General features: G+C 41.8%; 1 protein-coding gene across 6 annotated transcripts in view; it reads right to left on the reverse strand.

Moving 5' to 3' along the window:
* The window catches only part of GRIK1 (glutamate ionotropic receptor kainate type subunit 1), a 293855-nt gene that overhangs the window by 114990 nt on the left and 153278 nt on the right, over positions 1–25587 (reverse strand). For 5 of the 6 annotated variants that reach the window (XM_053310755.1, XM_053310756.1, XM_053310753.1 and 2 more), the window contains exons 2-3: positions 16711–16878; positions 11449–11706 (exon numbers count right to left, since the gene is read on the reverse strand). In XM_053310755.1, the coding sequence (XP_053166730.1) occupies positions 11449–11706; positions 16711–16878 (426 nt within the window). The remainder of the gene's footprint in view (positions 1–11448; positions 11707–16710; positions 16879–25587) is intronic. The other variant, XM_053310759.1, reaches the window with a different exon arrangement.

Here is a 25587-nt window from a genome sequence, read left to right on the forward strand (position 1 = left end):
ATACTGGCTGCGCAAGAATAGGCACTAAGAACAAATGCAATAAGAGCAAAAGTCGAAAAATCCACAACAAACAGCAAGTGCCACCTTTGCAAAGAAGCAGATGAAACAGTGGACCACCTAATCAGCTGTTGTAAAAAGATCGCACAGACTGACTACAAACAAAGGCATGACAAGGTAGCAGGGATGGTACACTGGAACATCTGCAAAAAATACAAGCTACCTGAAGCCAAAAATTGGTGGGACCATAAAACTGAAAAAGTGGTAGAAAATGAAGATGTAAAAATATTATGGGACTTCCGACTACAAACAGACAAACATTTGCCACACAATACACCAGATATCACTGTAGTCAAGAAGAAAGAAAAACAAGTCAAAATAATCGACATAGCAATACCAGGGGATAGCAGAATAGAAGAAAAAGAAATAGAGAAAATCACCAAATACAAAGATCTACAAATTGAAATTGAAAGGCTGTGGCAGAAAAAGACCAAAATAATCCCAGTGGTAATTGGCGCCCTGGGTGCAGTTCCAAAAGACCTTGAAGAGCACCTCAACACCATAGGGGCCACAGAAATCACCATCAGGCAATTACAAAAAGCAGCTTTACTGGGAACAGCCTATATTCTGCGATGATATCTATAACAATTGACAATGAAATTCAGCCATCCCAGGTCCTTGGATAAGGGATAAGGACTCGATAAGGGATAAGGGACTCGATAAGGGATAAGGGATAAGGGATAAGGACTGGGATAAGGACTCGATATCTGGATAAAACAAACCAGTCAATAACACCTGTCTGACAGTCTGTGTAAACAAGAAATAATAATAATTTGATTTCTATACTGCCCTTCCAAAAATGGCTCAGGGCGGTTTACACAGAGAAATAACAAACAAGTGAGATGTAAGCCTGTCCCCATAGGGATCACATTCTGAAAAGAAGCATAAGATAGACACCAGCAACAGTCACTGGAGATACTGTGCTGGGGGTGGATAGGGCCAGTTACTCTCCCCCTGCTAAATAAAGAGAATCACCACGGTAAAAGGTGCCTCTTTGCCCAGTTAGCAGGGGTCTTAAGCCATGGCACACTCACCTCTTTTGAAAATAGCACCATGTTTTGACCTGTTCTATTTTACTCTCACATTTGACTCTATCCCAACATTTCACACTCATTTTAGAAATGGAAGAGACAGCAGGAAGAACTACTCCTGTGTAGGCGAAAAGTTCATTGGGAAGGGACCTAAATTGTATTGACTTAAATAAGACCAAAATCCAAGCATGGATGGGGGATCAGGCTGCAAGGAAGGGCCCTGTCAACCGCTGTTGCTGCTGATGTGGGGAGGAGGGTGAGGGGTGAGGGTGGGGAGGTCTCTGGGGATAGGAGGCTGCAGCTTGGCCAATAGGCACCAGCAACACTGCTGCTGCAACCAAGAGGGGGGGTGGAGTAAAGGGATGGAGCAGTGATCAAGAGGGTTGAGGGGAATGGAAGCAACTGGATGGAAGAGGAGGAACAGTAGTGCGGCTCAGGTGAGGGTGGAGAGATCTCTGAGGTGAGGGGGGCTGTGGCAGGGGGTGAGGGGAGCAATCAAGTACTAGTGCACAGATGCTCTGCGCAGGTTAAGCTAGTTTAAAATATAGTTCTTGTTATCCATGTATTATCTGTTTGGTTCAATAGCTACATGTAATCTCCCTGCTTAAAAAGATACTCACACAAGACTTCATTGTAAATATACATTCAATTATATATGTAAGGTTTAATTGACAGAGAATATTGCCTTCTTAGTCAATTATACATGAAACCCATTTTCCGCATTCATATGCTCACACATATACCTTACAATGTTCCCTAACTTGACCAAAGTAAATAGCCTTTTAAAGAAATATATTTAAAGCAAGAAGCACCATTAAAAGAAAACCTCTGACAAATGATAATTATGAAAATGAACCATCAGCAGGCACAGTAAAAGGACATATTTGATTTACTTCTTTTATGAAGTAAACTTTATTCCTGTGTGAAGTCAACCTACTTAGCATCTCTGGCATTAGAACTGCACTAATATAACACAAAGTGAAGGATAAAGCAGCATGAAGTATTGTCCTATTTCCTCTGATGCAAAATAGTGATTGCTATGCTGCAAGCCACTGGCTTTTGCTCAAGGCCTCACATTGCACTGGGAAAATTGACTTTTTTCCTTGCTAGACTGATTTGCCGCTTTAATTTTTTTAAAGCATCCACAAACCAATAAGAATATGAACCATTATGCGTATTCAAGCAGAAATTGTCATAGCACTGTATAAAGTCTAGTTTGGCTGCTAAGAGAGGGGCTTCAAGATAACACATTCAGGTTCACAGGCTTTCTGAAGGGACTATTTATACAGTCAATGAGCAAGCAGAGTGAATATATGCAAGTTGGCAGTAAATCTGCAGCTCGGCTGTATCAAACAGTAAAGAACCCTGTTGCCAAAGGTGCTTCTTCAGCCACTGTGACAAAAGTTACATTAACAGAGAAAAATGGGGCTTCAGGCACAATAATTTCAGGTGTAATTTCCTCTTACTGATAAGAACTCCTTGGCTCAAAATGATTACTGTCATATGGTATTCTAAAGCAACAAAAGTTCACACCAGAGCCACTAGAGAACTTGAGATGGGAAAATGGAAGTTATTAGGGAAAATATCGGATCCAGAATGGTCATAAAACACACACCAGCTCTCTATAAATACTGAAGGGAAAATGACAGGAAAATATTCCACAATGGAAATATGTGATGGGTGTGTGTGTGTGTGTGTGTGTGTAGAGATGCATTTCTTTTCAGTCTCTCCCTTCTTCGGTCTGAAAGCAATTCCCAAAAGTAAAAAGAAAGAAAAGGGGCTGATGCAGCTACAGAGGAATGAAGAAACAGAAGCTCTTATGCCTCATATTTTAACAAAAACACCTCATCCCACTCACTTGGAAATAATTGATACAGCAATTATAATATGTAGAGGTATAATGGGAAATAAATTAGAACATTACATGGTAAAAATTCTGGCGCAAGGGCTAGTCCAAACGTTTATAACTGACCCCTCCCCAGCTTAAAAGCAAATTGGTCTTTTGGACTTACAGAGGAACTAGGTATGATGGCCATTTGCACTTCTGCCCCATTTCATTTATAAAATAGGACATATGGGGAGTTGTACTTTTGATAGTATAAAGGTGAGGGTCTAACCCTAATGTGCAGTTGGTTGCTACAGGCATTCCCCCCTTCCCCTTCCTAGCTTTAATACTAGAAGTGAGCAGGGAAAGGGGGAAAGTGCCTTCAGCAACATACTGAGGAGATATCAAGCATGGGTTGCATGGAGTCTTTTCAAGAGTCCTAAAAGGTCAGTTACATACATACATTCAAACTTACATACATGCACAGATAAATGTAGAAAACAACATGCAAATTTGTTTTACTGACATTCTCACTGCAATCAAACAGACTGTTTTTAACTGAAAATCTAGATTTATACATAGGAATGTTCCTAAATAAATATCTTGTCTTGCTGTCATTTTAAATAGAACTAGCTTAACCCGCGCAGAGCATCTGTGCACTAGTACTTGATTTCTCCCCTCACCCCCTGCCACAGCCCCCCTCACCTCAGAGATCTCTCCACCCTTACCCTCACTCCTGCTCCTCCTCCTCCATCCCTTTGCTTCCAACCCCCTCAACCCTCTTGGTCACTCCTCCATCTCTTTACTCCATCCCCCTCACCCCTCTTGGTCGTAGCAGCAGCATTGCTGGTGCCTATTGGCCAAGCTGCATCCCCCTATCCCCAGAGGCCTCACCACCCTCACCCTCACCCTCACCCCACTCCTGCTCCTCCCCGCAGTAGCAGCGGTTGACCTTCCTCACTGCCGCCACCGCCATGGCCACTTGTCCCTCTCAGATTGCTGACAGGCCCGGACCCATCCCTTGTCCACCTGCCTGCCTCCCTGCATCAATGACCTTGGTAGCCCCAAACAGCTACCAAGCTGTGGTTGTCTGGGCCCTTCCTTGCTGCCAATAGACGCCACCATGGCTGCTTGTTCCCCTTAGGCCACTGACAGGTTTGGGCCCGTCCCTTGCCCTTCTTTCTTTCTCTCTTCCCCTCCCTTCTTTTTCTCTCTTTCTCTCTCCTCCACTCTGTCTTCCCCTCTGTCTTTCGTTCCCTCTCGTGCTCTTCCTGAGAACAACACAATGGCAGCCTGCTTCTCCTGAAAGGGCTCTTTCCTCCCCACCCGCAGACCACTCTCTTTGCAGACTCTTGCCCACTATCCTTTTATATATATAGATTCCTCTCCTCTACAATCAAAACATCTTCTGACCAGTAACAGTTGCATTCCAACTGACCTTAACCATCACAGGCTCCTCCTCCCTATCTACATATGAAATCTCCAGTGCCCAATCACTGTGGTGCCACAGGCTCCTCCTCCCTATCTGCATATGGAATCCTCCCTGCCCAATAACCATGGTGCTTCTGCTCTCACAGGCTCCTCCTCCCTATCTGCATATGGAATCTCCACTGCCCAATCACCATGGTGCTTTTGCTCGTGAACTCTCACAGGAGCTGCCACACACGGGATTAATCACGGGTATGCCTTAGAGAATTATATCTATAGATGCTTTAAAGCTGAATTCAATATTGCCTTGAGGGTAAGATATATGCATTAGAATTCTTAATGCCTTTTCTTTTTTAAATCAAAGGGTGACATCTGACTAATGAACCACCAGTGCAAGAGGAGAAGGACTGGTGCTTCTGAAAAGTTCAGCTATCTCAGCTCCACACCTGGCTCGGAAGTGGGAGCAATTTTCAATGACCTTCCCTTTCCTATGAATCACTCTGTGTCATCTAAAAATATGTCCCTGAGGGTCATGAAGTTCTCAAGGTTTAGGTGACACAAAGAGGTTTCTGAGGAAAGAAAGGTAATTGAATTTCCCACACCCACACAGTAGCACTGGTTCATCTGGAACTTTTCACAAGTATTGGTGCTACATTTATGCTTCTCATGAAGCACCAGTGCTTTGCTAGGCAGACCCTGAAGCATATTTGCCATTTTTACAAGTTCAGTACATTCTTATGGTACTATGTAATACTTTCAGATTAAAGAAAAATGGGGATAAGCAGTAGTACTTCCGCTAAAAAAACCCTAAGAAATGTACTCATTGTTATTTTGTCTTCCTACTCTAATTTAAATTCATATCTGATAATGCATTCACACTTAAAATGCACCAGTGAATTTAATGTACCCAGTATTAATCATTTCTGTAACTTAACAGGTAGGCAAAACTCCTAGAGATAATAAATTGCTAAGTGGGAATCAGATTTTTCCATATCTTCACTGAAATATATTTTGCTGCACTGAATGATGAGTTTTTAAAAGCTGGTTGAACCTCAAGAAATGTATTGGAAAACAGGAAGACTATAAAATTTAGTGAATTCAAAAGTTTTGCTTTCTTTAATCTCTCACTTCAATTTAAAAATATATATATAAACCAAATGGCTACCATCCTGCACTAACTGCATAGGATAGGAAAATGCAGTTATGTTACCTCAAAAGTACTGCATTTGAAAAGTGTGATGTAATTACAAAATCCTTCAGATTCATTAAAGATTTTGTTAAAACAAGTAGCAAAAAAAATGTTCCACCATTATACATCTCAAAATTGTATTGCTTATAAATATGACATTTTCTGAGTTAATAACTTGAAACTTGGTGTGTGTGATCTATTGGGCAAGGTGTACACATGGGCCTAATTCCAAAGAGTTTTGATTAAAAAAATTGACACTAGTACAGCAAGTTTAAAAGTGCTGAAAGGCTATCTCATTTTGGCTTAAGCTCCACAGCCGGCAGGTTTTTTGACTATCTAATCCATCATTGTCTGTTCCCCCATGGTTATTGATCAAACTGTACAGCATGTACCAACTAAATGGTGAGATTGCATAGGTTATAAGAAACTGTTTTATACTGAGTCTGACCATTGGTCCAGCTAGCTCAGGATTGTCTACACTGACTGGCAGCAGTTTTCCAGGTTTCAGAACAGTATTTCCCAGCCATACCTGGGCGATTTCCAGACTAGCGGCTAAACAGCAATAAAATGTGTCCATTCAGGCAATTCACATTCAAAATGTAAACAGCAGGGGAAGCAGTTTTGCGGAAACTAACAACCCCAAAAAACAGCAACTTTCTTACACCGGATATATGATGTCCTAGTTCTATATCGGAGCGATTTAATTCGAAACAAGGCATCAGAAATGTGAACGGCACCCTGCTGTGCATGTAGGGACTGCAGTGTCACAATGCAGGAAGTGTGGAAGCACATTTCAGATATACGATGTGACCCCGTTGCAGGGTCTAGTCTGGAAAGCACCCTGGAGATGCCAGGAATTGAAACTGGGACCTTCTGTAAGTAAAGTGTGTGTTCTATAGGTGTGTGCATGGACCGTGGTTGAGGCTGTGGTCTGAATTAGGACTGGTCCACAGTCTGGTGAATTGGATCAGCCCGGTTCAGCCAAACCTCAGACCAGTCTGATGGTTCAAGGCAGTGCCAGGAGAAGTGATGAGCAGCACCGTTAGAAGTACAGCCACAGATCCTTACCAGCTTGATCGCAGCCCTAGGCACCTGCAGCACTCCTTCAGCAACCCACACATGGCGGCGCGGCTTCATCACGCAACTGCTGGGGGGAGCACCGTGGCAGCAGGAAGCTGCCTGGGGTGGGGATCATGCTGTTGAAGACCTATAGCTGTACATTTAAAGATGTTGCTCACTGCACTGCTGTGAACCACTGGAACGGTCTGCAATTTGGCTGAACTGGGTCGAACCGGTTTGCTTACTGCAGACCATTCTGAATTCAGACCATGACCCGAAGAGCAGTCTGTGTACATCCCTAGTGTTCTACCACTGAGCTACTGTATCTCCCCAATGCATCTTCCATTAATCCAATCAATAAACTTGGTTGGATAGGGTTTTTCCCCCCAACATGAGGGCCATACAGCATTGCACAAGAACAGGCTACTCTAAAATGAACTGAGTTTACTATGGGTTGGATTCAAAGGTGCCTTTTGTTAACAGAAAAGCACTTCTAGTTATGTAAATTCTTCCAATTCTCCCTTACCATTATGGTCCTTCATTCCACATCCCATACTGTTACCTAACCTTCAAGACAGTCCCCTAATCCTGAACAGCATATTGTGTTAGGCTGTCCATTTTGCCATTGCTAGTGAGTACCCACAATACCAATTTTAACCAATTCACTGTGAACAGGGTATGTCATTTTCTTGACTGGGGAAATGTTTCGTATATGGGAATCAGTTTCAGAATGAAGAAGCCTCATACTGTATCAATATTCAATATTCACAAATTATTTAGACCACCTACAAAGATAGTGTTACCAGCTAAAAGTAAGAACAATTATGATATAGCCTTATACTGATTTTCAGAATCACCTATACTGACCCTTAAAAGGAGATGGAAACAGACATATGCAAAATTGACTCATTTCATAAATGAAAGAATTCTTTCAAATATGAAAAAAGGCTTGCTGAAGTTATTTTATATATAGTACTTGATGCTAATGAGATTGAATTGAACATATAATACTTCAGGCTGTTGCAAGTGTGACATCTTGAATGTTAATCATGTATTATTGATGGGGATGTTTGAGAATCAAACTAGTCTGGATAAATGTTAGAGAATGAATAAAGTAAACTATGGGGACTAATATATCATCAGACCCTTTGGTCCTCCTGTTGGGCAGTATGAAAGATTGGCTTTCATATTGGCAAAGATAGAGATGTCTGGCAAAATGGAAATACTACAGATGTTATTGTGTCGGTTTTAATTAATGCAACCAATTTTATTAGGGTTAGAAATGAAAGAAGGTTGAAAAAACAAACCTAAGTAACTATCTCCAATAAAACAGAATTGGCACTCTTATTTTATAAACAGTAATTATTAACTAATGGTGATATAATGATAGTCATGAAGCTTTTCACAACTGGAGCATAGGAACATAGACAGCTGCCTTATACCATTGGTCCATCTAGCTCATTGGCTCTCCAAGGTTACAGGCAGGCTACCTGGAGATGCCTGTGAACCTGGGACCTTCTGTATGCAAGCATGCAGCTGCTCTTCCGCTGAGCTATGACCACATTCTTAAGGGGAATATCTTAGTCTCACATGTAGTCTCCGATCCAAATGTAAACCAAGGCATACCCTTCTTAGCAAAGGGGACAATTCATACTTGCTACCACAAGACCAGCTCTTCTTCCACAAAGAATCTTACAGGAACACAGGAAGCTGCTGTCTACTGAATCAGACCATTGATCAGTGGCTCTCCAGGGCTTCATAGGCTGACAGTCTGGAGAGAAGTTGCAGTGTTTGGGAAACGTGTTTCAAATGTGGCATGAGGGGTGCCACCAACTCATTCTCTTTTTAAAATTATAACAAGAATATACCTAAGTTGTAAAGCTAGGAGAGCGTTTGTTAAAAACAAACAAGCAATCAATCAATCAAAGAAACAAACACCAGCACATAGGTTTAAGTGTAGTGATACGTCTGCAAAATTACAATTTGTGGACTTAGAACCAGCAGATGACGCAGGAAAAACAATTTCTTGATTGTACCATTTAAGTCTGAGAGGTGGGTTTTGTGGGGTTTTTTTTACAAAAATATGTGCTACTCCAAACAAACAAGCAAACACCCTGCACATAGATGTCATGGGCAAAGGTCAGCTTTCTCCTAGACATGCCCATTTCCTATGTGCAGGCAATTCATTCATATGGAGGAGCCTCATGTAAGCCTCAACCTTCAATCTTAATTGCAGCAGTCAAGAATCAGGTGTGATATCTTATATGTGGTTTGTGAAAAGTAGCCCTTAGGGAGGTCCAGTAGGTTACTGAATGTTAGGTTTGGGCATGAAATAGATTGACTTCGGTAGGAAGCTCAGTGAGTGACTTCAAGGCTCCAAGAGCCCCTGGTGGCACAGTGGTAAAACTGCCGCCCTGTAACCAGAAGGTTACAAGTTCGATCCTGACCAAGGGGCTCAAGGTTGACTCAGCCTTCCATCCTTCCGAGGTCGGTAAAATGAGTACCCAGAATGTTGGGGGGCAATATGCTAAATCATTGTAAACCACTTAGAGAGCTTCCAGCTATAGAGCGGTATATAAATGTAAGTGCTATTGTGTGCATTCAGAAAATCCAGATTCAGATTCGACCCAATCTGAATTTGACAATATTGGATTCAGATACTATGGGCTCTGGCAATATTGGATATCAGATTGGATTCAGAATCCAAATCTGAATTTTGACTTAAATTCAGATTTTCCCTCATAGTGGTCAATGGCAAAATCAGGGAGAAATCGGGGGGAATCACCAAAAATCATTGGTTGGCCCGAGAGCCTTGAAACTTGCCACATATGTGAAGAAGGAGGTCAGGTCTCCCTGGAATATATTTTAAGAGTCTTGGACAATCCCCTGATTTTTGGTGGTTTTTAAAATTTATTTTGCAAAAAATGGATAAAAATAGTGAAATCTGGTTTGTCTCAAGCCAGAACTTTACAACAGGTTCTGGATCTGAAGCCCCTCCTTGGACCATCATTCTACCCCCATGTGGAGGGTAGATTTCCTTTGATTTCATTTTTCCCCTTCCCCATTGCAGGAATAGGCAGAGCTTTTAAGAGGGATTAAAAGGACTTCACACCTTTAATCCCTTAATGGCTGGAAGGGGAAATGAGAAATTCTTTCTAACCACAAAACAGAAATATTCAAAGTACTTTCACTTTTGCTGGTGTGTGCAATAGGGGCATTCTGTTACCCTTTTCATGAAGGCAAAGGGTAGATTCCCCCACATACTGGTGGAATGATGGTCCAAGGGGGATCTTTAGTTTCAGAAGTTTCTGTAAAGTTCTGGCTTGAAATAAGCCATATTTCACCATTTTATCCGTTTTAAAATATATATTAAAAATTCACCAAAAATCAGAGGATTGATCAATTCTCTTCAAATAGCTGTAGCCTTTTCCCCCACATGAGTGGCAAGTTTCAAGGATCTAGGACCAACTGGTGATTTTTAAAAAATTTCCCCATTCACCTCTTTGGGGAAAATCCTATTCCATTTTGCTAATTCCAAAATTCCAAAATATTTCTAAAATTAATTTTGATATTTCAGAATTGATTATGACATTACCAATCCAATTTTATTTTATTTTTTAAAAATGAATTTTGCCAATTTTTATCTATTTGGGGCAATTTTGGATAAAACCCAAATTTTCTAATCCAAATTTGAACCGACCTAGCTTCTACCTGTATTCTACAGTTATTGTGTGAATAAGTGTGTGACAACAGCATTTTTGAACTAAAAGGTGCTATAGAAAATTATAAAAAATAATCTAGTAAGCCTATAATGGCTTTTTACTATTCTGCAGCTTGCCCATAAGAGCTCTTCAACTCTCTCAAATCCACTGACTCCTAAATTTTGTCACTCTCCATCCTCAGCTTATCAGCTATCTGCATCTATATTATTGTTAACAATAGAGAAAGCCACTATTATATTTTTTAGCTGTGGTTAAACAGATTTTATCCTCATCCTTCTCCTCCTCCTCCAAATATTTATATACTGTTTTTCAACAACGGTTCACACAGAGACTAAGATGGTTCTCTGTCCTATTCTGATATACCATTCTGGTATCAATTGGGAAATTATCATTACAGAAAGTTTATATCACCTCTATGGAGCTAATATTTTACTCTGGTTTTTTTTTTAACTGTTAGAAAATGAAAGTTACAAAAATTTTAAGATAACAGTTGAACAAACTAGGAAAACTCCTATATGTTTTGTTGTAGTAGTAGCTGATGATAGGGATGTACATGTTGGTGCTGGCAGCTGGAAGATGTCCGGCCAGGCAAATTGCACCCACCTGTCTTTAAAAAGGTGGTCTGAAACAGCCTCTTTAAAGTGGAGGAGAGTAGGTCGATACCTGCTCCTCTTCCCATTGCCGACATCCCGCCACCCTGGTGTTCTCCTGAGCTATCCACATGTGTTGGACAGGTGTCTCCCAGCAGCCCCTGCACAGCACTGACACATACAAGGCCTCTGTGCATGCACCATTGTGTGCTCATGCACAGAGGCCATGTATGTGTCGGCACTGTGTAGGGGCAGCTGCGGGTGCCCAGTCAGTGCATGGGGATAGCTGGGGGGAGTGCCGGGATGGTGGTGATGAAGGCAATAGGTGAAGGAGAAGATATGGACTACTCTCCTCCACTTTAAAGGGGCTGTTTCAGCCCGCCTTTTTAAAGGGAGGTGGACATGATTCAGCTGGCCAAATCGTGATTCATCACATCCCTAGTTGTTGATTACGATGACAACTATGACAAAACAACAACGTCATCATGGTATTAATTAATTACAAAACAACAACAACAACAACATATAAATGCCTTATGATGCATACCTGTACTATCTTCATATACTACTGTTACGATCTTCCAGTTGTAATATAGCACCAAATCCAAAACCGCCCTGCTGATGGCTGCATAGTCTGGGTAAAGGTTGATGTAAAAAGAATCTTTGTTATCCACTGTTGGATGTTTCCATCGGGTCTGTATATGTGGAACTTCAAGTGCATTGCAAATAGATTGTACTGCGCTGACTGATGAGCTGTGGGATGGTCCAAACAGTGCAGCTACCCCAAGTGCAAGCTGATCACATGCTAGGAGAGAGGGAAGAAACAAAACTGTGATATACCCAAGGGTTTTTTTCCTCTTCTGCATCGATCTCTGCAGAAGAAGAAACTGCTGAAACTGTTTAAAAAAAAAAAAGTGAATATGCACTTGAACAAAGTGAACCAACTATCCAAAACACTAGCACATCACTGTTTTTAATGACACGGATGGGATGCAGCCTGTTACAAAAAACCATGGCAAATTTTTAAAAATGAGGTGGTTTCACTGGGCTGGCTTTAAATCCCTCACTCCGGATGATGAGACATTCAGCAGCCCTGAGCTATTCTATGAGTGCACTCACCAAATGAAAATCTTATGAATTATGGTTCATGGTGAAGCGACCATAAATATATAACTTTTCCTTGCAACAGTGACCATGGAGATTTCCAAGCTGAGAAATTGCTATCCAAGGGTGTAAGAGTTTGTTAATTTCAAGCCAAACACTCATAAAGGGGGAAAGGTACTATCATTCATAATGGTGACACCTTACATGATACAAGGTGTTCTTTGTAATGGAGACCCTTGATGAAAGCAAATAAGAAAGTAGAAACTTGCACATGATAGATATACTGATTTTTTTTAATAACAAGTATACGTTTTGAATTCAAATTGACATTCTATATATTAGAACCAGTTTGGGTAATTGAAAAGATCCTAAATGAACTTTCCAAGAACAGGACTATGTTCATGGTTTCATACATAAGTCATTGATAGAAATAATGTGCATCATTCATGCTTACAATTACTCTTTCATGATCAAATATAATATCTTGAGGAAAAGATCAGAGCAATTTCCTTTATGTATTGAAATATATCTGTATATCAGTTCCAATTGCCTCTACATTGTGTGGACACAATGGAGTATATCCAGACTAGTTAGTCATGATTAAGGTGTCGCATTGATTTTAATTTTGTTCAGTCATGGCTAATGCTACCGATTATATCACACTTCGATGTATTGAAGAAACTAGGTTTGTGCACGATCACAAATTTCTGGTTGGATCTGTATCTGATCCAATAGGAAAGATTTCAGTATCAGATCCTATGATCAAATATTGGATTCAGTATCAGATTTCCTTTTGGAAATATGATAATCTGTGGTAAAAATCCCTATTGATGTCTATGGGAAAACTTTTGTAAAAATTGGTGGAAAAAATGGCTGTGGTGGGGTGCAGGGAGATTTGAAAATTGGCACACACAGAGTGAAGGATGGCAGGGCATCGTTTATTTAATTTCAATTAAACTGACCCATCCAAGTAACTTGGAAATTCTACTCACATCTGAGAATCACAGCAAAAAGTGATGTAACATCTGAGAATCACAAGGGAAGTGATGTAACATGCAAGACTCTAGATAAATCCAAGAATCTACCACCTGCTTTTTAAAATGCTAACAAACAAACAAACAAATCACTAAACAATAGGGATGTGCACGGAACCGCCACACTGCGGTCTGGCACTGGGGTGGGGGGTCACTTTAAGAGCGGCGGGAGAGTTTACTTACCCCTTCTGCCGCTTTCCGCTGTGGCGCCATAATTTGTAGAGTAATTGGGGCGGCAGGATACCTCCCTGCCGCCCATTCCCTGCTGTGGCTCTGCAAAACTCCCAGTAATGCTTTGCACGCACGCACATCGTGCGCGCACTTCACATCACTGACATGCGTGCACGCAAAGCATTACTGGGAGCTTTGCAGAGCCGCAGGAGGGAAGGGGCGGCAGGGAGGTACCCTGCCACCCCAATTACTCTACAAATTATGGCGCCACAGCTGATATCTCTGAAAGGGCTGATATTGGGCCATTTCTGATAGAGGAAATCTGAAAATGAAGCTAGCCGACTAGCTACAGGGAATGAAGGAAATGAAGCTACCCTGCTACAGGAAATTAAACTAGCCTACTAGCTACTACAGTATGTGAATTTCCACAAAAAGATTGAGGTTTTGAAAACTAAATTTATAAACCTCTTGAGTCCAGACCAGGGAACCACCTAGTAACACTTTGATTCAATCATTGACTTCAAAAATCAATTCAGTAACTGGTTCGGACACTGAACTGACTTTGAACTGAATAATATAGAACTCTTTTATTTGCATTGCATCTCTATAAAGTGAATATAATAAAACAAATTTTACTTGAGAACAATATTTTTTAAAGTACTGTTTATTTTTGAATTTTTAAAAAGTTACTTTCAAACAATATACATATAACAATATAAAAAGATTGGGGAATATATTTAGGATGAATGGTAGAAGAGAGGATGGAGGGAATGCAGGTCCAAGTTCTACACTGAACGTTGACTACTGGAGAACAATGGGTGGGAAAGCCTCTGCGTGAGAAGCAATCCTAGGCCTGGCCTGTCTTCTGCTCTTCTTTCTTTTCATTTCAGATGGCTTACTAGAAAATCCAGTTTCTTCTAGTAAATACAGAAGCAGAGAGGAGCCCTCACTGCCTCTCAAAAGAATCTTCTGCCTGATTACTGAACCAGTTTTGAATTGGTTATAACTTTTTGTTTTTAGGGATTTGGTTCCAGTTCACATTCAAAGCATCCAAGAAATTGTATTTCAGTTCCAGTTCACTAGAAGAAATCTCTGAATCAGTTTTGATGGTTGGGTTATTTATTGAGTGCCATGGCACTCTACATCATAATATAAGAAAAAGCTAAGAGGTTACCATCTAAATTCAGATGGTGATAGGGTAAGCTGCAGAGGCAAAGCTAACAAGGAATGTGAAATTACTACACTCTGATCATGATGTATTACTACTGTGATCATGATGATTTCAGTTCCCCTGGGGTTTAGAAAAAAGATATTTATTAAATTGTTCCTCAGGATGCTGGACAAGCAGGCATTTAATCCATTTACCTTTCTCTAAAGAAAAAAAAATGCATGTCTGACACATAATCTAATCTGCATGCAGACCAGAAGATGAGCCTCATCGAAATGCCCACTTGGGAATGTTGATTTTTCTTAGGCAAAGATGGTAACTCACATCTTGGAAGCCTTCTTGAGATATATCATGTACATGGTAATTTATATATTCCACAAGGCTCCATACTTTCTCCAATGCGTTTTTACATTTACCTGAAGCTGCTGGGAGAGATAATTAGAAGGCTGGGTGCAGGATGTTATCAATATGCCAATGACAGCCAAATCTATTTCTCCATATCAGCTTCATCAGGTAATGGCATTATTTCCCCAAATACCAGCCTGAAGGTGGTAATGGGCTAGATGAGGGATAACAAACTGAAACTGAAATGACTAAACTACTAAAATTCAGGATGAGTTTTGCAAATTTATTCACATTCAATGTCTCTGCATTGTTTACACATTGGGGTTCTAATGTCTACACTTCTGAGCATAAAATAGTTTTAGACGCTTTGGAGCTTATTAGAGAGTCTTCCATGCTGCAGCTGCTCACAATCTCTATATTTATTTCTCCTAGGCGTACCAGTCGCTAATGCCATGTGTGGCATCTCTCACGAGAGTTCATGAGCAGCTGCTGATTAGCGATGGGGATGGGGAAAAATAGGGATGCCAGCCACCAGAAGCTGGCCAGCCAGTGGGACCAGGCAGCAGCAGGCCACCCAGCTGGTGGGAGCAGGCGGCAGGCCAGCCTGGCCGACAGGAGCAGCAGGTGGTAGGTTGGTCACTGGGAAGAGCAGGCGGTGGTGGGCTGGCTGCCAGGAATTGGCGGGTGGATGGGAGGAGGTGGTGGGCTTGCTTTCTGGCCAACCCGCCAACCAGGAATTGTGGGTGTGGGGGAGAAGCAGGCTGCTCCTGCCAGTGGGTGGCCAGCTGACGGGGGCAGGTGGCAGCCGCTGGGAATTGGTGGGAGGGCAAGCGGGAGGAGGAGGCGGGTTGGCTTTCTGGATGGCCTGAAACCAGAAAACACGGGGGGAAGAAGCAGGCTGCTCCCACCAGCAGGTGGCCGGCTGGCAGGAGCAGGCAGCAGCAGGTGGCAGCGGGCCAGCCTGGCCACCAGAAGCAGGCGGTGGCGGGCCGGCCTGGCTGCCGAGAATTGGCGGGCAGGAGGAGATGGTGGGCCAGCTTTACAACCAGCCCACCAGCCAGAAACCATGGGTGGTGGGGGGGAGAAGCGGGCCGGGCAGAGGGGAGAAGTGGGTCAGCGGAGGTGCAGATGCTCTGTGCTTGGCCCAGCTAGTAAATAAATATTATTTAAAACATATAATCATGCCTCTTGTACTCTAGAATCAGAAGACAACATTCTATTTTAATCAGAAGACAGCATTCTATTTTAATATTCTATTCTTTCTCTATTAATTTTTAATTTAAATATTATTTTAAGAGGTTGGACTGAAAGCTTTTTGCTTCTAAGGCTGTACAGTTATAGGCTGCACTGAATGTCATGGGACAATGGCAATTGTGAGCAGGACTATTTTTCAACAAGTATTATAATCAATATTCCCATATAGGCAGAAGGGCTGAATTAAAAACACTTTTAAATGAATTCACACTCAGTGATACAGTAAAAATAATACAATGATAATAACCAGACTATCAAAATACCGTTAGTATCACTGTGGTGTACATCAATACATATAACTCTTTAAGAATTCTTGCAAATTAAACCTTGAAATACCAAAGTCCCATATGATGAGAAGGCTGTTCATTTGTAAGTAGGAAGAGAGAAGAATGTTTGATTTTCTGTCACATTCCATTACTATCACAGAGCTAAATATTACCAAGAAGATCAATTCCACATTGTTCTCCAGATATTTCAATATTTTAGACAATTATGGCCATCTCAAACCTTATACAAAACAAAGAACTGAATTAATAGTAAAGACTGAGGGTACAGCTGAAGAAATACAGTCTGGGTAACTTGCCACAGATTATATTGACAAAACCTAACCTATGCAACATTATTCATTTGACTAAATTCATCTGCAATGTATCATCTTAACAAGTGTAAAAAAAGAAACTTTACAGCCAACGGGCACAACTAAAAAGAGTCATTAAAATATTGAGAAGATTACCTCGTCTTGAGGCTTCAAAACTATCAAAAAGGTTAATTCTCTGGATATCATAGGTTAATGTGGTATTAGGCATCAGTGTTCTGTTTCTGTTAATGTTGGTGACCGCAAATTTGAATGCTAATTCTTCGACGTTAACAGGTTCGTTTTCCACAGTTTCAAATATCCCTCCTGTAAAATTAGAGATAAGGGGGGGGGGGAAGCTTTATTCACACCTTAGCCTGCCATGATATATAGACACAAGTAATCTCTTGTCATTCTCAGAATAAAGGATAGAGAAAAACATGGAGGAAAGGACAGTTTTTACTGCATCAACCTGGTACACAGATATGAAATGTATGGCTTGACAGCAGTTAACTTTGGATTACCAAGAAATAGCAAAGAATGTTACAAAACAAAGAGCCATTGCTTGGTCTGAAAGTGGAGCTAAAATCTGGGTTCAAGCCAAAGCCAAAATTGTATTGGTTAGCTTCCTTCATAAGTATTGGGAACGAATACATTGGAATTCTATGCGCACATACTTGAGAGTATATGTAATTGAACTGGGACTTACTTTTGAGTAACACATCAAGTTGTAAGGAGGATGACTCCATATTATATTCATATAACATAAATGTTTCACCTGATCATTTGTGTTTCCCATATTTGAAGAACTTGCAAGGGGCAACATACCCAGAGTGCTGTAGCTAAGCATTGACTATGATCATGGTTTGTGATGGGGCCATAGCTGAGTTAACAGAGCACATGATTTACATTCAAAAGGCCTGTGCAAAGATTTGGCTTCAAAGCATTGGAGCTCTATAATTTACACCCCACCCTGGCATTCTGCAGGGGCAGCTACTCCCTCCATTTACTCCCATGCAGAGCAATCTGCTCAAAGCACCAGAGGGCCCCTTGATAGGAAGAAAAGTCCCAGTGGTTCCATGGAAGGTGCTCAGGAAGGCACGTATAGAACATCGGAAATGTAGTCCTTCCCAGCATCTTCCCCATAGAGTTATATGGGGAAAGGAGGCAGCTTCATATGCTTAATTTGCACTCTGGATGTCCGGAACCCAACTGCATGCACTTTTGCTTCCCTGTAAGGCCTCCTCCCAGTACTGTGCACAGATAGCCTTGCATAGAGGTAAGCAGAAGTGACTTTCTCTGTGTAGGGGCCGGGATAAAGTACAAATGATTCACTCCCAATGCTTCAGAGATGGTTCTTTGCACAGGCCTACACCCCGTCCCCTGGAAGTCCTCTGTGTCGCCCAGAAATATGCTCATGAGGGCTGGACAATCCTCAGGGACACATTTTGGAGTGGCACATAGCACTTCTTGGGAAAGGGGAGGTTGTTGAAATTGCCCTCCTCAAATTATTGCTGATGCTGAGTTAGTTAATCCTGCCTGCAATAGTGGCATATCTCTCGGAGCACCAACACTTGTTAGTTTTGATGTCAGCCACTATGCAATAAACATTTGTTTTTCATTGGTTGAAAATAATCTGCATGTCTTCCCTTATACTTCTGCTGTGAGAGAAGGGATATCACATGTAATTCTTCTCCTCAGTAGCATACCCTTTGCTGTTGTAGATGCTTTATGGAATATGGCTCTACAAACACCATGGCCCTTCACTGGGTATTGTTTGTAATGTGGCTGGTAAAATAATCTCTCCAATGATCACATCATTATGTGAATGCTTCCTATTTTGGTTCTAAGGTACTTATTATGATGACTGTTACTATGACAGTTTTTGTTATTTATTGATTTATTTCTTTTGAGGCTGTAGGCTCCCTTGCTGTACAATTCCAGCATATACACTATAATCTGGCCTTGAAAGTACTATAGATGACCTCCTGTCTCTTCTTCCCTGACAACAATGCTAGGATTTCTGAGCCCCTTTCATACCTTTCACTGAATGCAAGGAGAGCAGGGGGCTGAGCCAGCAGATCCGATCCCTTTCCTACTCTCCATGCATTTAACGAACACAGGGCATGAAGAGTGACAAAGTAAGATTCTTAAGATACCCTGAAAGTATTGTATATAAAGTAATAGCAGTCATGGCAGTAGTAATTACATTTGTGGACTAGCCAAATGTTTTATGTAGCATATACCACAAAACAGTGGTACATCTGCTGGTAACCTCCTGACTGGATTACTGTAAAGCGCTCTATGTGGGGCTGCCCTTGTACGTAGTCCGGAAACTACAGTTGGTCCAGAATGCGGCAGCTAGGCTGGTCTCTGGGTCATCTCGGAGAGACCATATAACTCCCCTGTATTGAAGGAGCTACCCCTGGCTGCCGATATGTTTCCGGCCAAAATACAAGGTGCTGGTTATAACCTATAAAGCCTTAAATAGCAATAGCAATAGCACTTACATTTATATACCGCTCTATAGCCAGAGCTCTCTAAGCGGTTTACAATGATTTAGCATATTGCCCCCAACATTCTGGGTACTCATTTTACTGACCTCGGAAGGATGGAAGGCTGAGTCAACCTTGAGCCCCTGGTCAGGATCGAACTTGTAATCTTCTGGTTACAGGGTGGCAGTTTTACCACTGCGCCACCAGGGGCCACCAGGGGCAAAAACACCAGGGGGCACCACCAGGGGCAAAAACAGTTTGGGCCATGGGTATTTAAGAGAACGCCTTCTTCGGCATGAACCCCACCACCCACTGAGATCTGCTGGAGAAGTCCATCTGCAGCTGCCATCAGCTCGTCTGCTGGCCACTCAGGGACGGGCCTTCTCTGCTGCCACCCCGAGGCTTTGGAATGCGCTCCCTAGTGAAATAAGAGCCTCCCCATCTCTGACAGCTTTTTAAAAGTCTTTAAAAACACATCTCTTCACCCAGGCTTTTAATTAATGTTGTTTTAATGGTTTTAATGCTGTTTTAAAATATTATTTTTAAAATTTTAAATTGTTGTAATGTCTGTGTGTCCCCCCTCATTTTTGTCTTAACAAATGTTTTACTTTGTTTTTATTCTGTTGTAAACTGCCCAGAGACGTAGGTTTTGGGTGGTATAAAATGTTTTAATAAATAAATAAAATATACCGCAGGGCCGAAGTGCATCTGTCCTGATGGCCACAAGACCAGGGGTGTAGTGGAGGGGAGATGAGCAGGGTTGGAGCACTGGTACTTCTCGGCTTCTCTGACTGTTGGGGTGAGCATGGCTATAGGGGGCTGTCATGGAGAGTGCTTGCACTTCTGTATTTGCAATTACATCACTGCTTAAGATATGTTGTGAATGCCCCAGTTATACCAAGATATGTGCAGTTGATAATGTTTATTAGAAAATGGACCAGTGATAAAAATGTGAACCCATGAGAAGACATTTCTCCCCGCATCACACCATTCCTTAATCATGTGGGGATCTGAATTGCCCAATTACATGTTTTCCAAATTCCAGCAGTTGTCCAAAGGCATCATCCAAACTGGTCCAATTACTGACTGTACAAGTCAGTCCAATGTTAATTTCATATTATAAATATATTTTATTTTAAAAATTAGTTCCGGTAGGAATTAGGAAAACAGGAAGCCGCATTATACTGAGTCAGGCAGGCCGGTTCATCTATCTTGGTTCATCTTGGTCTACGGACTGGCAGCAGCTTATACAAGATTGCAGGTGGGAGTCTCTCTCTCTCTCTCTCTCTCTCTCTCTCAGCCCTATCTTGAAGATGCCAGGGATGGAACTTGGAATCTTCTGCATGCAAGCATGCAAGTGCTCTTTCCAGAGCAGCCCCATCCCCTAAGGGCATCTTAGAGTGCTCACACATGTAGTCTCTCATTCAGATGCAAACCAGGGCAGACCCTGCTTAGCAAAGGGGACAATTCATGTTTGCTACCGCAAGACCCATTCTCCTCCTGAATTGGCTAGAACCATATCCCAGATCAGGCAAACCTTTCCATTTAACCAGGTACTTGATGTATGAGATTGATACTAATAATAACTATTAGTATTCTAATAGTTATTAGAATTAGAACTATTAGAACTATTAGATACTAATAATAACTATTAGTATTCAATACTAATAGTAACGAATACTAATAATTGTTATTACTACTACTGTTACTACTAACATCGCCACCTCCAACAACATCAATAACAGTATGAGATTAATACTCAGGTTTTCTGGGAATGTGGGGCTTCATTAATGCATAATAAATAGCATCTTTAAACGCAGGCTCTTTACATAGCAGCATATAACTGTAGCACTTGATTTGCATGTATAATTTACTCATTTAGTGCTAGCCGCTAGAGAATACTTTGAATTTTTCAGTCATTTATTTTCCCATGTGAGATTTACAGCTCACGGATTGCTTTATATTTCTCAGTCAACAAAATATAATCTGCTAATGTACTGCCAGGGCTCTTTTGATTTGGATGTGTCGCTAGTATAGAGAAGTATAGTCATTATCTGACAATCAGGAAATGGAAATACACAGCAGAGTTACAACCTGCTTTACATTTTAACTCAGTGGTAGCAATGTTAATAGCTCTTAAAAGGAAACAAGATTGAAAAGTTGCATACATTTAGCTGCTTTTTAAGTAAGCAACATTCAGTTATCACTTAAAGAATATACATTATAGATTATTACACCTTAAACAATTTCTTTAGTATTTACCCTCTATTTATTCTACAGCTACCTAATACTTTTTATCCATAATTCTTTAAATAATGAATAATGGCATACCAGCCAGTCAACCTTTTGACTGACTTAGATTTAGTTTCCCCCAATAGTACTTCATTGGATTATAACACCAACAAGAAGTTATATGTTGAGGAGAAGCAATGAATTTATGTCAGTCAGCTCTGCTTTTTAGTGTTCATCATATTTTTCTCTTATCAGGAGTCTTGTAATCTCTGGCAGATTTATATCTACATATTCCCTCTGGCCATCAAGAAACATTTGACAGCTCAATTGTCAGACTGGAATATAAATCAAATAACTTACATTGCTACTTTCTTCTCCCTACTTCCCCAAAGCTGAATTTACAGATGATGTCTCTGGGTTGCAGAACCCTACTTTAACTCAAAATACAATCAGCTTGCTGCAGAACCATGCAACACAATTCAGTGGGATATCCTCCAAGCAACCTTGTATAGGACTTGTACAATATGAAATGAATGGGACCTGCACAATATTGTGCTCTTGCACAGATCCAATTCATTTCAATGGGCATTGCACAGGAGATCTTTCCATTTGGGTTATTGATTTCAATTCAGCAGCTAATGCTGAACAGCATTCAGCTCAAGATATTAACTACATACCAAGGGAAACTAGTAAGAAGCCTCTAGACTAAACATTTGGAAATCCTCAAACAGTTATTAGATTACTCATTATTATCTGCCATCCTGCAACACCTTGGTTCATGCAAGTAATATAAATTCTCTTGAAAATCATAATGTTACTAAATACTGCCACTCAGGATAATTCTGTTGCTTTGCATTGGCCTGGATTCTACCTCATGACCTAAATGTACAACCTATTTTGTTTTATTATTAGTTTGTCTTTGAAAATAATTTTCCAAATAAACGTTTTGAGCATTCTTCTAGAAGCATAGCATATTTCTAATCTATAGAAAGAACTACATAATGCAGGGGGAGAGATAGATGTTTCCATCTGCTCTCTAAGGAAAGGATTCTGACTCAGCACAGGAAATATCTGAAGAGTCATATCAGGGGTGATATATAATAGTCTAAATAATAGACTATTATTTATTTATTTATTTATTTGATTTGATTTGATTTGATTTGTATACCACCCTTCCAAAATGGCTCAGGGTGGTTTACAATTAAAACAAACCACTAAAACAGTAAAGAGATAAAACCAATTAAAAAACAACATAACAATTAACAATTTAAAAACATTTTAAAACAACAATTAAACAATTACAGTGATTAAAAACCTGAAATCGGGATTTTAATTTTAAAATAAACCAGATACGAAAACCCCCAAAATTTAGGAAGCTGAGAAAGCTTGGGTGAAAAAATGGGTTTTCAGGCGTTTTTCGAAAATTGCCAGAGATGGGGAGGATCGTATCTCAGCAGGGAGCGCATTCCACAATCTCAGGGCAGCGAATGAGAAGGCCTGTCTCTGTGTAGCTACCAAATGAGTTGGCAGTAGCTGGAGACGGACCTCCTCAGATGACCTCAATGGGCGGTGGGGCTCATAATGAAGACGCTCTCTTAGATACCCAGGGCCTAAGCCGTTTAGGGCTTTGTAAGTTATAACTAGCACTTTGTATTTTGTCCAGAAACCTATTGGCAGCCAGTGTAACTCCATCAGTAAAGGAGTAACATGGTCTCTCTGAGATGACCCAGAGACCAACTTGGCTGCCGCGTTCTGAACCAACTGAAGTTTCCGGATTATGTACAAAGGTAACCCCATGTATAGCGCATTACAAAAGTCAAGTCTGGAGGTCACCAACAGATGTACCACTGTTTTGAGGTCATTGATCTCGAGAAACGGGCGCAGCTGGCGTATCAGCCAAAGCTGATAGAAAGCACCCCTGGCCACTGCCTCAACCTGAGAAACCAGGGAGAGGTGTGAATCCAGAAGCACTCCCAGACTGTGGACCTGTTCCTTTTGGGGAAGTGTGATCCCCATCTAGAACAGGCAGATGAAAATCGTCTTTAGAGTTCTGACCCGGCACAAGAAGTACCTCCGTCTTATCTGGATTCAGCTTCAGTTTATTCTCCCTCATCCAGCCCATTACTGCTTCCAGGCAGTCATTTAGGAAGGATATGCCAGCTCCTGAAGAAGTTGACATGGAGAAGTAGATCTGGGTGTCATCAGCGTACTGGTAACACCCAGCACCAAATCCCCTGATGATCTCTCCCAGCGGTTTCATGTAGATGTTAAAAAGCACTGGAGAAAGTATGGAGCCTTGAGGGACACCATACTTAAACTCAGATTTTGAAGAGCAACAGTCTCCAATTGACACCATCTGGAATCTATCCGAGAGGTAGGAGCAGAACCATCGTAAAACAGTGCCTCCCACCCCCAACCCCCTCAGACGTTCCAGAAGGATACTATGGTCGATAGTATCGAAAGCTGCCGAGAGATCCAAAAGGACCAACAGAGTCACACTTCCTCTGTCAATTGCCAACTGGATATCATCCATCAGGCCGACCAAAGCAGTCTCCACCCTATAGCCTGCCTGAAAACCAGTTTGAAATGGGTCTAGATAATCAGTTTCCTCCAAGACCGCCTGGAGCTGAGAGGCCACCATGCTCTCAATTACCTTGCACAGGCCTATAATTGCTCAACTGAGGGATCTAATGCAGGCTTCTTTAAAAGAGGTCTAATGATTGCCTCCTTTAGACAAGGAGGCATCCTGCCCCCTCTCAGAGAAGAATTTATTATTTCCACGAGGCTGTTTACAACAACCTCCCTGCTAGATCGAACAAGCCAAGTTGGACAAGGGTCAAGAGCACAAGTGGTAGGCCTCACCGCTCCAAGCAGCTTGTCCACATCCTCAGGAGTCACAAACTGAAACTGATCCTGTCAAATCACATAAGAGGAGTCGATGGGCACCTCCAGCTCAGACATCAAATTAATTGTGGAGTCTCCATCTAGGTCGGCCTGAATCCGAGAAATTTTATCTGCGAAAAACTCTTTAAACACATCACAATGGGTAACTGATTACTCCAAATTCTGGTTCGGGGGGGGGGCAGATACTAATCCCCTCACAACCCTGAACAACTCCGCTGGACATGAATTCGCAGAGGCAATATGGGCAGAAAAGAACCACCTCTTTGCCGCATGTGTTGCCTGAGCATAGATCTTTAGATGTGCTCTATGTCGCAATCTGTCAGAGTCGAGTCTTCCTCCACTTGCGCTCCAAACGCCTGCCTAGCTGTTTCAGACCCCATAGATCTTCCGTATACCAAGGGGCCAAATTTGAAGCGGTTGGAGGGGACGCTTGGGAGCAATCATGTCTACTGCCCTGGTGAGCAAGTTGTTCCAGTTCTCAACCATGGCATCAACAGGATCACCAGCAAAGCCAACATTAAATCCCTCCAAGGCTTCTTGGAATCTTAATGGATCCAATAACCTCTTCGGGCGGACCATTCTAATGGGCCCCTCGCCCCTGCGGAGGTGGGAAGCGGATGTAAGTCCAACCTTAACCAGATGGTGTCCGTCCATGACAATGGGGAAATCACAGGAGTCCTCACCCACGGAATACCACCTTGATCAGAGTAAAATACCAAATCAAGCGTGTGACCTGCAATATGCGTTGGTCCAGAGACCACTTGGGATAGGCCCACAGTTGTCATGGCTGCTATGAACTCCTGAGCTACCCCGGACAGATTGGTCCTGAAATGAACATTCAAGTCCCCCAGCACCAAGAGTCTGGGAGACTGCAACGCAAGTTCCACGACCAGGTCCGTGAGCTCAGTAATGGATTCCCCTGGGCAGCGAGGTGATCAGTACGCCAACAGAAGTCCCGATCTATCCCTGGTCCCCAAACTTAAGTACACACATTCAATATGGTCCAATACCCTGACAGGGACCCTGGTAAGGGAGATGTTATCCTTATAGACCACAGCCACCCCACCTCCCCGCCCATGTCCCCTCACTTGCTCCTCTACAGAATATCCTGGAGGGAGAAGCTGGGACCAAACTGGACCACTAGCGTCCCCCAACCAAGTCTCAGTAATACATACCAGGTCAGCCCCTTCATCCATGATCAAATCATGGATGAGTTCAGATTTATTTTGGACTGACCTGGCATTACAGAGGAGCAGGGGAAAGCTATATGGGTTGTTGGCAGTGCTCCCAGAGGTCAAAGAGCTGGCAGGACAGCCGGAAGGGGAGATAGCTATTAAATTTCTGACTACCCTTCCCCTGGAATGGCCTGCTGACCTACCAACGTTACTTCTATTCCCCACCACCA

Source organism: Hemicordylus capensis, chromosome 3 (assembly GCF_027244095.1).
Source record: "Hemicordylus capensis ecotype Gifberg chromosome 3, rHemCap1.1.pri, whole genome shotgun sequence".
Lineage (NCBI taxonomy): Eukaryota > Metazoa > Chordata > Lepidosauria > Squamata > Cordylidae > Hemicordylus > Hemicordylus capensis.